At 68.8% G+C, this 16,690-nt stretch overlaps 1 protein-coding gene across 3 annotated transcripts; it reads left to right on the plus strand.

The window, feature by feature from the left end:
* The first annotated feature begins 301 nt into the window (after positions 1 to 301).
* Positions 302 to 16,488, plus strand: MMP17 (matrix metallopeptidase 17). Of its 3 annotated transcripts, XR_009450067.1 has the most exons (11): positions 302 to 505; positions 7,113 to 7,245; positions 7,838 to 7,961; positions 8,601 to 8,884; positions 9,351 to 9,527; positions 10,426 to 10,531; positions 10,891 to 10,973; positions 11,065 to 11,217; positions 14,337 to 14,594; positions 14,974 to 15,553; positions 15,636 to 16,488. XR_009450067.1 is itself a non-coding variant. In XM_059676077.1 (10 exons), the coding sequence occupies exons 1-10, from the start codon at positions 380 to 382 to the stop codon at positions 15,309 to 15,311; spliced, it is 1,782 nt and encodes a 593-aa protein (XP_059532060.1). In that variant the 5' UTR covers positions 302 to 379; the 3' UTR covers positions 15,312 to 16,488. The 3 variants fall into 3 exon arrangements, 2 of the variants coding, with proteins under 2 accessions (XP_059532060.1, XP_059532061.1); XM_059676077.1 differs by having other exon boundaries at positions 14,974 to 16,488; XM_059676078.1 differs by having other exon boundaries at positions 10,426 to 10,525; positions 14,974 to 16,488.
* The last annotated feature ends 202 nt before the right edge of the window (positions 16,489 to 16,690 follow it).

Here is a 16,690-nt window from a genome sequence, read left to right on the forward strand (position 1 = left end):
CGTACGGCTGTCGCGCGGGGTCAGGAGTGGAGCCGGGGTCTCCTGGGGAAGGGGTGGCCCGGACCCCGGATTCCGCGCCCACGCGCACGGGACCGGGTGGGGGCACCAGGCAAACTCCTTCCTTCGGGCGCCGCAGCCCCGCCCCTGGGGGACTCGTGGCGGGCGCGGGGGCTCCGAACATCCCCACGGGCAGCGGGACGCGAGGCGCGGGCCCTTTAAGGATGTGGGCGGGGCGCCCGGGCGACAACATTAGCATATATTAGCATGCCCCGCCCCCCGCCCCTCCGCTGGGCCGCTCAGTCGGCCGGGAGCGGCGCGCGGGGCACTCGGGACGCGGGGCGCGGGGACCTCCACGCCGCCCGCCCGCCCTGCGATCGCGATGCCCGGGCCGCCGCGCCCCCGGACGCAGGTCCCGCCGCCGCTGCCGCTGGTGCTGCTGGTGCTGGCGGCCTGCGGGGGCCGCACCGCGCCCGCTCCCCGCGCCGAGGACCTCAGCTTGGAGGTGGTGAGTGCGCAGCCGCGCGGCGCTCCCGGGCGGGCTGACCATCGTGCGCCCTGGACCCACTTCCCGGGCAGCAAAGCCTCGGCGGCGCGGGCTGAGTGCGGGACGCGCGCGCACCGGGTCTGGGAACAGGCGCCGGTCCCCTCCCCGCCCCGTGTGCTCGGAGCGCGCTGCAGCCGCAGGAGCCCGCGGAGGGAGGGGAGCGGGGGTCGCCTGGCCCGAGCCCCATCCCCGGCTTGGAGCGGACCGGAAAGGGGGGGGTCCCAGGCGGGGGGCACAGGCGTCGCAGCCCGGGGAGCAGTGCGCCCCGCGCGTGTTCCGGGAAGGGCGGGAGAGGGGCGCACACCCACACCCGAGGAGAGGCCGGGGCTGCGGAGTGTGGGCGCCCGGGACGCCGGCGGTTCTCGAGTTGGCTCGGTGGAGGGTTGGGGAGCCAGAAGCCGGCCCCATCCCCGCACCGGGAATGCTCTTGGCCCTGCGCCACCCCCACTTGCACTGTTAGGGCGCCCAGCCTGGCTCTGCCGCCCCCACGGCCCTGCCCTGAGCGCGATGGGGTCCCCCTGCCGGTCCCAGGCTCGCCTGCAGCCCCACCGCCTTCCCCAGCGCCCACGTCCTGCAACACCAGCTGTCCCACTGGCTTGGGAGCCGCACTGGAGGCGGCGGCCGTGGCCTCTCAACACACCCCCTCCCCCGTGCAGCCCTCCAGGCTTGGAGCCTCCTCTGCACCTGGGAGATTGAGATCGGACTGATGTGTCTGCCACCCCCGGCTCCTCGGGAGGCCAGGCCAGGGCGCTGATGCATGAAGCAGGTCCTTTCTGAGGTGCCCGCCCCGCAGCTGCCCTCCCTGCGCCAGGACCCTTGGCCCCACGGCGGGCAGCCTCCTGCAGGGGTGCTGGCGGCCCCTCTCCCACGGCATTCGGGAGCTCCAGGTGGATTTCGGGTGGGAGGGGGGTGCATTTGGGTGTCATCTGCACCCCGTACTCGGCAGGACTTGGCCACAGGTTCCGGATGATGAGCAGGCTCTGGGCACCCTGCCTGGCTGCCCAGCCTCTGAGCCACCCGAAGGGGTGCAGCCAGGAGCTGGGGTCTCCCAACCACCCTGCCTCTGAGATCGGGCACCTTCACCCCACCTCCTCCCCGCTCTTTAGGGCTGGGGGGTTCCCCGGTCCGCCCTCCTGGGGTGCACACTCTGGGGACATCCCGTTTCCCCTCTGGGCTGTGACCGTACAGCCCAGCCTGCAAGGCTCCTGGGGGCCACGGTCAGGGGATGGGGCTCCGGTCCAGCCAAGTTCGTCCCTCAGACCCAGTGCAGCTCCGAAGTTTACCCTGGGCGCCCGGGGAGGGAGCGAGCGGTCAGGCACCTTCCTCCCAGCCCCGGCCTGGGTGCGCCTCCTCCCCCTGCTCCCAGGGGCTCTCTCCAGCACCCAGGGGTCACCCGGATGTGCTGGGCGGGGGTGGGGGGTGGGGGTGGGGCGGGGGAGAGGACATGGCTCCCCAGCCTCGAGCCCAGAGACTGCAGGGCCCTGGCGCCTGGCCCTGGGGAGAGAGAGCAGAGGACGCTGCCCTTGCTGGGGGAGCCCCCACCCCAGGGAGCCCACCCGCCCGCCTGGTGTGGGAGAAGCCGGCCTGCCTGCCTCTTGCCCCGGGTTTGTGGACACGGGGCGCCCTCTGGTGGCCATCTGGGGAATGGCGCATCCCAGCCTGAGCCCAGAGGGAGACACCGGGATTTATGGGGAGTGGGGGTTCCCTCCCGCGCCCTCTTCAGACCAGGGGCGGGGGGCTGGCTGGATGCTCAGGTCTGCGGCCGCCAGTCAGGAGAAGGGCCCCTTTGTAAGTGCCACCCGGCGTCACCCAGACGGTGGCCAGGCAGTGGGGCTCCCCCAGCCCAGCCTCGGCTTTAGCTGGACTGAGGCCGCTGCGCCCGCGCTGATGGGTGCTGGCGGCCGGCTGTGCCCTCCTGGGCCCCAGGATTTCCTCCTTTCTGGGTTGGTGATGCCCACGCCGGGCCCCAAGGCTCCCCCTCTCCCCGTGTCCCCGGGATCCTTCCCCAAGGGCCTGGGCCCCGGAACCACCCTCAGCCCCTCGTGTCCGAGGGTGGCCACCTGCTGCCCACCTGTGTGCCTCCGTCCACACTGTGCCGTCTGTCCAGGACGTCCGTGTCTCCGTCTGCCCGGCCGCAGCTCACTGCACGGTGTCACGCCCTGCAGCCGGCTGGGGCCCAGGCGAGCCGGCAGGTTCCCCACGTGCCTCTAGAGCAGCGGTTCTCCACCTGTGGGTCGCGACTCCTTTGGGGGTCGAACGACCCTTTCACAGGGGTCGCCTAAGCCCATCGGAAAACATCTATAATTACATATTGTTTTTGTGATGAATCACTATGCTTTAATGATGTTCAATTTGTAACAATGAAAATGCATCCTGCATATCAGATATTTACATGACGATTCCTAACAGTAGCAACATTACAGTGATGAAGTAGCAACGAAAATAATTGTATGGTTGGGGGTCCCCACAACATGAGGAGCTGTGTTCAAGGGTCGCGGCGTGAGGGAGGTTGAGAACCCCTGCTCCAGAGTGTCTACTCCTGGCTGCAGCCTCTGTTGCCTGTGGCCTCGCACCGCATGGCCTGTTGGCGGAACGTTTGCTGCCTGACGCCCAGATGGGGGATGGGGGTCTGTGGCTGAGACTGTGCGTGAGGGTGGCGGGGACGGGCAGCACCCTCAGTGGCCGGGGGCTGCCAGGGGCTGAGCAGGACGGGGGGAGGTGGGGGTGAAGGGAAGTGGCAGCCAGGTCCTCGCTGGGAGCACCCTGTCCCCCTCCCGGGGCCGGCACGGGGTGGGGGGGTGGCAGGGGGTCAGTCACCCTGGCCTCTGGACCCAGCACCCCCAAGAGCCGTGGACCCCGTGGGGGCTGAGGATGGAGTCATAGGCCTGGCAGGGGGCCAGGTATATGTCTGGCAGCTGCAGCCAAGAAATTGGCCATATTCCCTCCATCGGGAGCCAGGGCACAGGGAAGGGTTAATGGAGAGGAGAGGGGAGGGGAGGGGAAGGGAGGGCAGGGGAATCCAAGGCCCCTCCCCCACACCCCAGGGAGCTTGCATGCAAATGGTGGGCGACTCCTGAGACCCCCAGCCGGCTCTCCAAGCGAGTTCAGGCTCTGGGCTGGCTGCCAGCGCTGGGGGACTGAGAGCCCGTTGTGGGCTTTGGTGTGGGAGCCCGTGGGGCCTGGGGAGGACCGAGCTGGACGCCTGCGGTTGAGCCGGGAGGGCGCCCGATGATCCCCTTTCATCCGTGTGGGCCCCAGGCTGCTGCTCAGCGGCCTGTGACCTACGTGCTGGCCTCAGTCTGCTCATCTGGACAATGGGGCCATGAGAACAGGACAGGGGAGGCGGGGCGCGAACTGGGTGATGCCCTAATGGCTCATGGCAGCATCTGGCAGGTGGGGGGTCGGGGGAGGCAAATGGGAAAGGCTGAGAGGATTTGGGGTTCCGCAGTGTTCTGAGACACAGCGCCATCTGCAGGCACTGCCGGGGCGTTCCAGCATCCCTGAGTTTTTGCCTCCTCGCTAAGGGCGATCTGGGCTGCCAGCGCTGCAGGCGGGTGAAAGGTGATGCGTCTGTCACCCTTGCTGACAGCCTCTGGGCTGCTCTCCGGGTGAGATGGTGCGGACAGGATCAGACAGGCACCTGCTCCTCAGGTCCCTCCCTCCCTCTGCCCGCCCCTCGGTCCAGGTCCCTGTCCGGGAGCTTCCCAGGCCGGTCCTGCCTCAGGGCCTTTGCACGAGCCACTGGGCCCCGGCCAGCTGCTTCCCATCCCTCGGGTCATCCCCGAGCACCAGCTGAGTGAGAGGCCCTCGACTCCGGCCGTAGCACAGCGGTTACGGGAATCGGCCTGAGGCCAGGCGGCCCAGGCTCCCTGCGTGACCATGGGCGAGTGTCCTGACCTCTCAGCACCCGGTTTCCTCCTCTGCGAAGTGGGGATAGCGGCGCCCACCTCATAGGTTAACTCAGCGGCTCTTCAGCCTGCCGGGTGCCAGGCACACGCACACGCCACAGACACGCAGCCCTGTGGCCTCGCAGCCTTCCCCGGGGGTGGGGTGAGCCTGAGGCAGGTCGGTGCACGGACAGTGTCTGACCACCTTGTTGTCCGGGCCCCTCGTCCTCGTCTTCGTCTGTGAGGCCATCGCTCCCGTCTCTCAGTGTGGGCGCCTCCCTCGGACGGCGGGGCGTCTCCGGGTCTTTGCTGTCACCCCGGTGCCTGCCTCCGTGAGCTCTCGGCAAGGCTGCGTCGATGCAGCGAGGGGGGACCTGGGCCCCGGTTTCCTCAGCTGTAAGTGGAGGTGCCGGTCACCCCGTCGGGTGCAGAGCGGACACGGAGCAGGTGCTGGCCGGGCTCAGCTGCGGTTAGTTTATTTTGTTTGTTTTATTTTATGAATATATTTTTATTGGTTTCTGAGAGGAAGGGAGAGGGAGAGAGAGAAACATCAATGATGAGGGAGAATCATGGGTCGGCTGCCTCCTGACCGCCCCGCACTGGGGATGGAGCCCGCAACCCGGGCCTGTGTCCTGAGCGGGAATCGAACCCTGACCTCCTGGTTCATAGGTCGATGCTCAACCACTGAGCCACACCAGCCGGGCTGTAGTTACTGTTGTTGGGGGGGCGGGGGCTCAACCACGTCCGCAGCCACCTCTGGGCCTCAGTTTCCTCGTCTGTGCAATGGGCCAATGCTCATCACACCAGGAGGCTGGTGGGTCCACTTAGCGATGGAATGGGGGCCGGGGGGCGGGGGGGGGGACAGTCCAGCCATCGGTCCCCACGGAGCCGCCAAACCCGGGCCGGGCGGCCACAGCACCTCGTGGGGACCGGGTGTGCCCCGCGGGCACGGGGCAGCAGGAGCGGCAGCGGCTTCATTGTGGCCCCGCGCCCCCTGCCTGCAGCTCGGCTCCCCCGCGCCTCCCCTGCCCGGTGACCACAGCGGCTTCCGCGGAGGGGAGAGCTGCCCGGGACCCGCGCACAGTAGGGCGCCCGGCGGCGCTTCTTGTTTCCCAGCAGCCCCAGCGGTGATACAGGCCCGGCAGGTGCCTGGCCCGAGGGCCCCGGGCGGGCAGGCGCGGTGAGGGGTCCCAAGCGCCTCTGGGGTGGCGGCTGCACCCCCAGAAATGGACTGACGTCACTGGGAGTTGAGGGGGCGCGCGGCGGTGACAGATACAAACCCGGGGTGCGGGAAGGCTGGGGGCCGCGTCTGGGGGTGCGATCAGGGCGCCCCTGCCCGGCCTCAGTACCCCCGTCTGTCCACCCGCTCGGCGGGGGAGGGGCCGTGGAGCGTCCCCGAGGCCCTGGGGGTGCGGGAGGCACGGGGTTGGCCACCAAGGGCCCTGCCCCCTCCGCCTTCTGGAAGGTTCTGCCACCCTCCTCAGTGCAGCCTGTTGCCCTGGAGACGGGCGTGTGGGTGCCTTGGCGACCGGGCGGGGAGATCGGGTGGGTGCACGGGAGGGGGCGCCCCCCCCCCCATGAGACGACGTGACTCGCCGACCAACCCAACCTCGCGGGCTCCTAGGTGTTGGGGGCGGGGCCTGCCTGGGGGCGTGGTCATGTCTGGGGGCGGGGCCTGGCTGGGGGCGGGGCGGCCTTGGCTTCGGGACCGGGGGGTTGGGCACCGTCGCCCCCGCAGGCACAGAGCTTGGGGGCGGCTCCCGCCTCCCGGTCAGCCCCCCTCCCCCGGGGCCTCCTCTGACGTTTCAAGTGTGTTAACTGCGAGGAGAGAAACCCCGGCCACGGGCACCTTCCTGCGTCCCGGACTGGGATGCGCTGCAAGGAGGGGGCGCGCAGGGTGGGGGCGCAGGATGGGCGCGCAGGGTGGGGGGCTGGCAAGGAGGGGGCGCGCAGGGTGGGGGGCGCAGGGTGGGGCGCTGTTTTAGACGCCCCGTCCCGGCGGCCCCCTCCCTGCTCCGCGGGGCTGACTGTCCCTCCCCAGCTACTCATGGGGGACGGGGTGGGGGGGGGTCCGTGTTCTGTGCAGACCCCCCTCCCCCCTCCGATCTGCTCAGGACCAGAGCGGGCTCCGTGTGGGCTGCAGACCTCGGTCCAGGCGGCTGCCCCCCAAGTCCACAGGCCCTGAGTCTGGCTCCTTTGACAGCCCTTTTTAATTCATTTTATTTATTTTTGTTCATCCTCACCCGATATATTTTTCCCATTGATCTTTAGAGAGAGTGGAAGGGAGGGGGAGAGACAGAGAGAGACGCATCGATGGGTTGCCTGCCCCATGGGCCCTGACCAGGCTGGGGCTGAGCCTGCAGCTAGGTACACGCCCTCGACCGGAATCGAACCCACAGCCCTTCCGTCCCAGGGCCGATGCTCTAACCACTGAGCACCCAGCCAGGGCTCATGACTTTTAAAATGTGATTGTCTTAGGCGCCCCCCACCGCCCGCACGTCGCCTCCTGGGGAGGGAGGGGGGCAGGAGTGTGTGGGGACACAGCTCCCCCTGCCTGTGGGAGCTGAGGGAGGGGCCAGAGGGGCCTCGTGGGTAAAGGGGGGCTGGGCTGGGCTGGCGAGGCGGGGAGCCCCCACCCCACCCGGGGCCCTCACCCACCCCTCCCTCGCTCTCCGCCCCAGGAGTGGCTGAGCAGGTTCGGGTACCTGCCCCCCGCGGACCCCGCCACCGGGCAGCTGCAGACGCAGGAGGAGCTGAGCAAGGCCGTGGCTGCCATGCAGCGCTTCGCGGGCCTGGAGGCCACCGGGGTCCTGGGTCAGTCCGAGCCCGAGCTGGGGGCCTGGTGTCCCCCACTCCCTCCTCCCTGTGCCCCCCGCCTGCCGGGGGGTGGGGTTAGGAACCCACGTGGGAGCCCCTCTGTCACCCTCACCTCCCCCCAGGGGTGGGCACAGCCACACGCAGACCCGGCTCCACACTCTCTGCCTGATTCCTGCCTGTGGGGTACCAGCCGGTGTTGCCCAAATGCCCAGCTTTCCAAGAGGAACCAGAAATCTGGGGGTGGGGGGTTAGCGAGTACCCCACTTTTTAAAAAATATTTTTATTTCAGAGAGGAAGGGAGAGAGAGAGAAACATCCATGATGAGTGGGGATCATGGGTCAGCTGCCTCCTGCACGCCCCCCACTGGGGATGGAGCCTGTAATGCGGGCATGTGCCCTGACCGGAACCAAACCCTGACCTCCTGGTTCACATCCCCTGAGACCCGCCGGCCAGGCCCAATTCCAATTTTGTAAAGACCCCCGTCAGGGCTGGCCCTGAGTTAGTCACCCCGTCCCCACCAGATGTGCTGTGAGGACCGGGCAGGGCTGAGCTGGGCCGGCTCCTGACCCTGCGCCCCTCCCCCCTGCAGACCCGGCCACCCGGGCGCGGATGAGAACCCCGCGCTGCTCCCTGCCCGACCTCCCGGCCACGGCTCGGAGGAGGCGCCAGGCTCCGGCCCCGACCAAGTGGAGCAAGAGGAACCTTTCGTGGAGGTGGGTGAGGGGCTCCCCTGCCTGCCCCGGCCCTGGTGCTGGGGGCCTGCTGAGCACCCGCCCCTCGGGGCTCCAGCCGTGCGGGCTCGTCCTCGGTTCTGGGGCCAGAAGTCGGAGATCCAGGGTCACAGGGCTGGCTCCTCCCAGACCCTGAGCGGGAGTCCGCCGCCGGTCACTGCCGGCCCTGCCCTGTCCTCAGAGGCCCCCGCCCGTGCTCTCTGTGTGTCCTTTCCCCTCGGGGACGCTCTCCATGGCTTTAGCGGGTGACGTCCAGGATGGTCTCATCTTAATCCCTACCTTTATTTTGTAAAATATATTCTTGTTGATTTCAGAGAGGACGGGAGAGGGAGGGAGGGAGAGAGAGAGAGAAACATCCATGGTGAGAGAGAATCACGGGTCGGCTGCCTCCTGCACGCCCCGCACTGGGGATCGAGCCCACAACCCGGGCCTGTGCCCAACTGTCCTTCCTGGTTCGTGGGTCCACGCTCAACCACGGAGCCACTCCCTACCATCAAACCCCATTTCCAAATAGGGTCCCGACACCCACCCCCGCGGCAGGGCGTCCCTGGGAGCGCACTGCAGCCTGGTGGGGGCTCGGCCTGTCCCCGTGACCCCTGGCTCTGACCCCGCCCGCCCCAGGGTCCGCACGTTCCCGCGGGACTCGCCCCTGGGCCGCGACACGGTGCGTGCGCTCATGCACTACGCCCTCAAGGCCTGGGGCGACATCACGCCCCTGAACTTCCACGAGGTGGCGGGCAGCGCGGCCGACATCCAGATCGACTTCTCCACGGCCGACCACAACGACCGCTACCCCTTCGACGGCCCCGGCGGCACCGTGGCCCACGCCTTCCTCCCCGGCGACCACCACACCGCGGGGGACGCCCACTTCGACGACGACGAGGCCTGGACCTTCCGGTCCTCAGGTGCGTGCGTGGGGCTGAGCCCCGGGGACCCCATATCACCCGGGGGCCCCCATGGACCCCGGAGGTTGCAGGAAGCCACACCGACCCTGTGAAGCGTCCAGACCCCGGGCACGGGAACAGCTGGGCAGTTCCAGTTCAGGGCGACTCACCCCATCGCGGGCAGGGACCCCGCCGGGCGGCCGGGCTGGGCTGGGTGTGCGGACCTGGGGCTCCGTGTCCTCGCCCGGTCTCATCTCCCAGGAGGTGTGGGTGCGGGTGGGGAGGAGAGGCCACGTGGGGTTCCTCCACACACAGGCCTGACGAGGGTCCTGGCCCGTGGGGCACAGGAGTCCTACGCCGGTCCCTGCACCCTGGGGCCCAGAAAGTCAACCCCCAATACCCGGCCCGTAGGCATGCACCTCCCCATCCCTGCGGCCACGTCCATGGCTCGCCGTCCCCCGTGGCTCACTCTTCCCCGTGTCCCCAGACGCCCACGGCATGGACCTGTTCGCGGTGGCCGTGCACGAGTTTGGCCACGCCATCGGGCTGAGCCACGTGGCGGCCACGCAATCCATCATGCAGCCCTACTACCAGGGCCCGGTGGGTGACCCGCTGCACTACGGGCTCCCCTACGCGGACCGGGTGCGCGCCTGGCAGCTGTACGGTGAGTGCCCCCCCCCCCCGAGAGCCAGCGCGGGCGCCCCGAGGACGGGGACAGAGGCCGGGAGCCCCTGAGTGCAGAGCCCGCAGGAGTTCTAGCACCTGCCTGGCACGTACCCGTGTGGAACAAGCGGACGCCATCCCAGACTCACCCCGGAGCTTAGAGCCCGGTCAGGGTTCCGCGTCCAGGCCCCAGGTGGTCTCAGGTGTGACCGCTGGCGTGGTGGTGCCGGGCGGGCACAGCACTCGGTGTGGAGTAGGGGGGGCAGCTGAGGCCCAGTGACCACCTGGGGAGGAGCCACAGCCAGGCCGGCCCAGAGCCGGCCGCAAGGCGCCCTCTGCTGGGGACGCCTGGGAAGTGCAGCGGAAGGAGGCCCAGCCGTGGTGAAATCCCTGTCCGCCCCCCAGGCCACCTCCCTGGTGTTCTCCCCACACCCACCGCCCTCTGGCATCTGCGTTATTTTATTGTAAAATTTACCGTTAAACTTTCTTTTTTAATTTAGGGAGAGGAGAGAGAGAGAAAATCAATGATGAGAGAGAGCCATGGATCCTCTGCCTCCTGCAGCCCCCCATTGGGGATGGAGCCCGCAACCCGGGCCTGTGCCCCGACCGGGAATCGAACCCGGACCTCCTGGGTCATAGGTCGACGCACAACCACTGAGCCTCGCCGGCCGGGCACAGTCACCACTTTAAAGTGCACAATCCGACGTGGACACACCCACAGTGCAGTGCGGCCACGGGCGTCCCCGCCCCGTGCAGCGGGCCATAGCCGGTGCTGACCCCGGGGCACGCGCCAGCCCGTCTGCCCGGCGGCCTTGGGGCCACCCCGGGTTCCGGGAAGCGGGCTGGGGCTTGAGGGAGGCGGGCGCACTGGGTTCCATGCGGCCACCCTGTCTCCACAGGTGTGCGGGAGTCTGTGTCCCCCACGGCACAGCCGGACACGGCCGAGCCCGAGGAGACCCCCCTCCTGCCGGAGCCCCCTGACAACCGGCCCAGCACCCCGTACGTGTGAGTCCGCCTCCCCTGCAGGCACCCCCCACCCCTGTAGTGGCTGGGCGCCCTGAACCCCAGGCTCTTCCGAGAAAAGCACAGTTCTGTGCACTGAGCCTTGAGAGAGGCATTGATGATGAGAGTCACTGACCGGCTGCCTCCTGCAGGCCACCCGCCGGGGATGGAGCCCACAACCCGGTCAGGGCAGTGAACTGTGACCTCCAGGTTCATAGGTCGATGCCCAACCACTGAGCCCCGCCGGCCGGGCTGCTTTTCTCTCTTGATGCAACCGCTGCGGGTCCCAGAGCTCAGGCGTGGCCGGGGGCGCCCTCGGGGGCGCGGGAGGGGCGCCCGCCCATGGCTCTCTCTGTCCGCAGGCCCGGGAAGGACGTGCCTCACCGGTGCAGCGCCCACTTCGACGCCGTGGCGCAGATCCGCGGCGAGGCTTTCTTCTTCAAAGGTAGCCCCCGCGGAGCCCAGCGCCGGGGCGGGAGTCGGGGGGGGGGCCCCGGGCGGGGCCGGCCCCCGCAGCTGTGCCGCTGTCCCCGCAGGCAGGTACTTCTGGCGGCTGAACCGGGACCGGCACCTGGTGTCGCTGCAGCCGGCGCAGATGCACCGCTTCTGGCGGGGCCTCCCGCCGCACCTGGACGGCGTGGACGCCGTGTACGAGCGCACCATCGACCACAAGATCGTCTTCTTCAGAGGTGGGCGCCCCCCGGCTGCCCGCACCCCACCCCGAGCTCGCATGGCACGGGGGGCAGCCTGTGGTTTGCTCCGGGCACGGAGCGGAGACCAGCCGTGCCTGTGTGTGCCTGCCGGTGTGTTTGCTGAGCACCGGCTCTGTGCCCCGCGCTGGGAGGCGCTGCAGGTACAGAGTCGGGGGGCTAGGGGGGCAGGGCGGGCCCAGGAAGAGCAGCCAGAAGGGGTGAGGAAGTTCGTTCCAGGTTGACCTGGGGGAACAGTGTTCCAGGCAGAGGGAACAGCCGTGCAAAGGTCCTGGGGCAGGAACCGTCCAGCCGAGTGCGGAGAGGGGACGAGGCTAGAGCCAGGAGAGGGGCGAGGACGCAGGGGTCGGAAGTGCGTGGGGACCATGGCCAGGCCCTGGTGTTGGTCGGGGATGACAGGTGCACCCCCACACCTGCTCCCGGGGGGCACGCTGTCAGTTTGGGGAGAAGGCAGGATGGGCCTGTAGCAGGTGCCTGAGGCTGTGGCCCTTCCTCCGTCACACGCAGTGTGTGTGTGTGTGTGTGCAGAGGCTGCTGTATTTTGGGGTGACAGGCTCCCCAGCCTGGCCTCTGTGTGGTGTGTGGGGCCCAGGGTTGGTCACAGTCATAGCAGCACCTTCTGGACTCGATTCTTCCTCAACCTGTGAAAACTGGGGGTTCCCCACAAGCACCCACAGCTCCAGCTCTGAACTGTCAGGCAGGGTGACCCCGGGGCCTGAGCTGTGCCCCCCGCTGCCCCCCCACCGGCCTCACAGCCCTGACCCCGTGTCTGTGCGGAACCGTCACCTCCTCCACCTCCTCCCCCGCTCACAGGCACTTCAGCCGTTTCCAGTCTCTGCAAAGGATTTTCTTTTACAAGATTTTCTTAATTGATTAAAAAATTTTTACATATATTTTTGTTGATTTCAGAGAGAGGGCGGGAAACATCCGTGATGAGAGAGAATCACTGCTCAGCTGCCTCCTGCACGCCCCCCACTGGGGATGGAGCCCCCACCCGGGCCTGTGCCCTGACCTGGAATCGAACCCTGACCTCCTGGTCAGCCGGCTTTTTTAACATTGATTTTTAGAGAGAGGAAGGGAGAGGGAGAGAGAAAGGAACATCAATGTGATAGAGAAGCACTGATTGGCTGCCTCCTGCACCCCCACCCCCGACCAGGGATGGAGCCGCGCCTGGGCCTGCGCCCTGACCCCGAATGGAGCCGTGGCCTGTGGTGCCCGACCCGCTGGGCCTCACGGCCGGCCTGTGGCTTTGCTGTGCGTTTCTCACGATCACGGAGGCTGAGCCTCTTTTCAAGCCGTTTGCGTCTCCTCCGGTGAAACCTCGCCTAGGGCTCCGTCCAGCAGAGCGTCTCTTTTTTAAAAAAATATTTTTATTGATTTCAGAGAAGAAGGGAGAGGGAGAGAGAGAGAGAGAAACATCAATGACGAGAGAGAATCATTGATTGGCTGCCTCCTGCACGCTCCCTGCAGCCTGGGCCTGTGCCCTTGACTGGAATCGAACCTGGGACCCCTCAGTCCAGGCCGACGCTGTATCCACTGAGCCACACCAGCTAGGGCAGCAAAGCGTTTCTACGTGTGTTGCTGCTCTTCCCGCGAACAGCAGGCTTGGTACTGCCCCCCGCCCACCCCAGTGGGGAGCGCGTGCCGTCCCCCACCCCCCTCGGCCTCACGTTCCCGCCCGCCTTCTGGGCAGACCGAGTCCAGGGTGCGCCCGAGCCTCCTGGACCGCCTCCCGCAGTGTAACCTGGGGACGCGCAGCCCGGGGGGGCGGGGGGGGCGGCATCTGCTTGTGCCAACGTCCGACGGGTGCACGCGCACGCCCGCCTGGACCCCGACCGGCAGCCTGTCCGGTCTCCGCACTCAGCTGCTCCCAGCCCGCCTCTCGCGGGAGCCGAGGAGGCAGAGCAGATCCAGGGCCTCTCGGGCCGGGACTCAGCCCGTAACGTGGCTGCCTCCTCAGAACTGGCGCTCGGGCTGCTGCCAAGTGGAAGGACCCGGTGCCGGCCCAAACAGGTGCCAGGCAGGGGCAGGTGTGGGGCCCAAACAGGTGTTGGGCAGGGGCAGGTGTTGGGCAGGGGCAGGTGTGAGGCACAAACAGGTGCCAGGCAGGGGCAGGTGTGAGACACAAACAGGTGTGAGGCAGGGGCAGGTGTGAGACACAAACAGGTGTGAGGCAGGGGCAGGTGTGGGGCCCAAACAGGTGTGAGGCAGGGGCAGGTGCCAGGCAGGGGCAGGTGTGAGACACAAACAGGTGTGAGGCAGGGGCAGGTGTGGGGCAGGGGCAGGTGTGAGGCCCAAACAGGTGTCAGGCAGGGGCAGGTGTGAGGCAGGGGCAGGTGTGAGGCAGGGACAGGTGTGAGGCAGGGGCAGGTGCGAGGCAGGGGCAGGTGCGAGGCAGGGGCAGGTGCCAGGCAGGGGCAGGTGTGAGGCAGGGACAGGTGTGAGGCAGGGGCAGGTGCGAGGCAGGGGCAGGTGCGAGGCAGGGGCAGGTGCCAGGCAGGGGCAGGTGTGAGGCAGGGACAGGTGTGAGGCAGGGGCAGGTGCGAGGCAGGGGCAGGTGCGAGGCAGGGGCAGGTGCCAGGCAGGGGCAGGCGCCAGGCAGGGGCAGGTGTGAGGCAGGGACAGGTGTGGGGCAGGGGCAGGTGTGAGGCCCAAACAGGTGTCAGGCAGGGGCAGGTGTCAGGCAGGGGCAGGTGTGAGGCAGGGACAGGTGTGAGGCAGGGGCAGGTGCGAGGCAGGGGCAGGTGCGAGGCAGGGGCAGGTGCCACGCAGGGGCAGGCGCCAGGCAGGGGCAGGTGTGAGGCAGGGACAGGTGTGAGGCAGGGGCAGGTGCGAGGCAGGGACAGGTGCCAGGCAGAGGCAGGCGCCAGGCAGGGGCAGGTGTGAGGCACAAACAGGTGTGAGGCCCAAACAGGTGTGAGGCAGGGGCAGGTGTCTGGCACAGGGCAGGGGCGTGGGCCCGTAGTAGGTGCTCAGCAAACACTCGTGAGCACTGGTGGGCACTGCGGGGGGTGGGGGGGCGGTCACCGGTGCCGGGGGGGGGCAGCCAGGGCGGGAGCCCCGTCTTCGGTGGGCTGAGCCCCCCCCTCTCTCCCCAGGAGACAGATACTGGGTGTTCCAGGACACGCACGTGGAGGAAGGCTTCCCCCGGCCCGTCTCCGACTTCGGCCTCCCGCCGGGCGGCGTCGACGCTGCCTTCTCCTGGGCCCACAGTGACAAGACTTATTTCTTTAAGGACCAGCTGTACTGGCGCTACGATGAGCTCACGCGGCGCATGGACCCCGGCCACCCGGCCCGCAGCCCCCCGTGGAGGGGTGTCCCCAGCACGCTGGACGACGCCATGCGCTGGTCCGATGGTGAGCCCGGGGGGCGCGGGCGGGTGCAGCCTGGGATCGAGAAGGGGGACCTGGGGTGCTGCTGACCCTCCAGGGGCCCCTCACCTGCCGCGAGGTGGCCAGCCGGTGCCTGTCCTGCGCCCTCGTCCCTCCCTGACCTGGCGGCACAATGTCCCGTAGAAACCAGGCGTCTCATCCATCCCCCTGTTGGCCGCAGCCCCTGGCGCTTCCTGGGGCCTGTGAGGCTGCTGCCCAGGGGCTGGCCTGACCCCGAGGCCATCCCACCTCCCTGTGGCCTCGCAGCCCTGCCCCTGCCCCTGCCCCGGCCCCGGCCCCGCTGTCCGGCCTGCATCCCGACACCCTGAGCAGCCAGGAGCTCAGCGCCTCCCTCTCCCCCCAGGGGCCGCCTACTTCTTCCGCGGCAGGGAGTACTGGAAGGTGCCGGACAGCGAGCTGGCCGTGGCGCCCGGCTACCCGCAGTCCACGGCCCGGGACTGGCTGGTCTGCAGAGACCCACAGGCCGACCCCGAGGGCGGGGGCGCGGGCACGGAGGGAGAGGCGGGGGCCCACGCCCCGCCCGGCCAGCACGACCGCAGCCACGCGGAGGACGGCTACCAGGTGTGCGCCTGCAGCTCGCTGGCCGCCCGCCCGCCCGGGCCCGCGGGCTCCCTGCTGGCCACCGCGCTGCTGCCCCCGCTGGGCCTCCTGCGGCGAGGGGCCCGGGCCCTGGCGCTCTGAGAGCCGCCGCCAGAGGACAGACAGACAGACGGACGGTCACGGCCCAGGGCCACGGGGCAGGGATGATGGCCTGGCAGCCCTGAGCAGAGCCCAGGTCAGCCTCCCGGACGGAGGGGCGGCCCCTGGCCGTCAGCACTGACGCGTGGACACAGGAGCTCCGGCCCCTGCTTTGCAGCCTCCGCCGCCGGCCCCACTGCCTGCTGGGAGGAGTCCGTCCAGGAGACGCCGTCACGGCCGGCCGGGTGGGGACTGGGGACGGAGATGCCGTCCTTCCTGCCACGGAGGCTCCACTGATGGGCCGGCCGGGCCTCCCTCCGGCCTGAGAGCAGAGCCCACAGCTTCACCACCCCCAGCGCGTCCACACTGCCCCCCGGTCCCTGGTGCTTCTGTCCTTCTGTCCACCTGTCCCAGAGGGCAGCCCCCAACGCTCAGACGAGCCCCCCGTGCTGGGGCCCCCGCTGGACTCCCTGTGACGCCCACAGACAGACACGACCTCGCAGCTTCCTGGCCGCTCCGGCCCGGCGCCCTGATGCCCTTCAGGCGGGGCTGCGGGGGGGCCGTCCTGGAGGCCTGGACCCGGGCCCCCTGCCCTCAGATGGAGGGGCTTCCAGGAAGGTCTGCGTGGGGGTCACACCCTCCCCTCGGGGTCACCAGCTCCGTTCTGCCCAGCACTTCCTGGACGACTCCGTGTCCCGGAGCGATTACACCCATTTCACAGATGGGCCCGTGGAGGCCGGCCGGGAAACGGGCCTCCTGCCGGCAGCTCGGGCCGTCGGGTCTCAGGTGTGATGAAGCCGGTGGATGGAGGACTTGCCCGTGCGTGTGGGACGTGCAGAACGAGATGCTGCCTCCTGTTGGGGCCCCTGGGCGTGGCTGCCAACCGCGCCTGCCGCCCACACGGCAGGGAGCCCTTCACCGGGTTCCTGGGCCGGGAGGGGCCTCCTCACACCTGGAGCCATCGGGGTTCTGTTAGGAGGAGGCTAGTCGCCGAGGAGCAAGAGGCTGCCAGGGGGGCTCAGGGGGGCCGTGCGGGGGGCTGGTTCACGGCAGGAGCCCCCCCACACACAGTGTGAAGTCAGCTGCTTTGGGGGCTCAGGGAAGGCCACCTGAGCAGGAACAGGGAGGGGGTGGTCCCACAGGAGGGGGAGGGGCTCAGACGGTCCTGGTGGGTGTGGCTGGGTCTAGTGGCTCACCCCCCCACCCCCCCCGACACCCCCCCCCCCCCCCCCCCCCCGCCAACCGAGAACCGCAGCCCCCAGAGAGGGCAGGGCCAGCCCCCAGGGCCTGGAGATGCTGAAGGGCGTTGAGGTCACCCTGGTCCCAGGAAGTTATCACTGAATTTCACCACCGGCCTGAGGGAGGGGCTCGAATGGTCTTTT

Source organism: Myotis daubentonii, chromosome 19 (genome assembly GCF_963259705.1).
Source record: "Myotis daubentonii chromosome 19, mMyoDau2.1, whole genome shotgun sequence".
Classification (NCBI taxonomy): Eukaryota; Metazoa; Chordata; class Mammalia; order Chiroptera; family Vespertilionidae; genus Myotis; species Myotis daubentonii.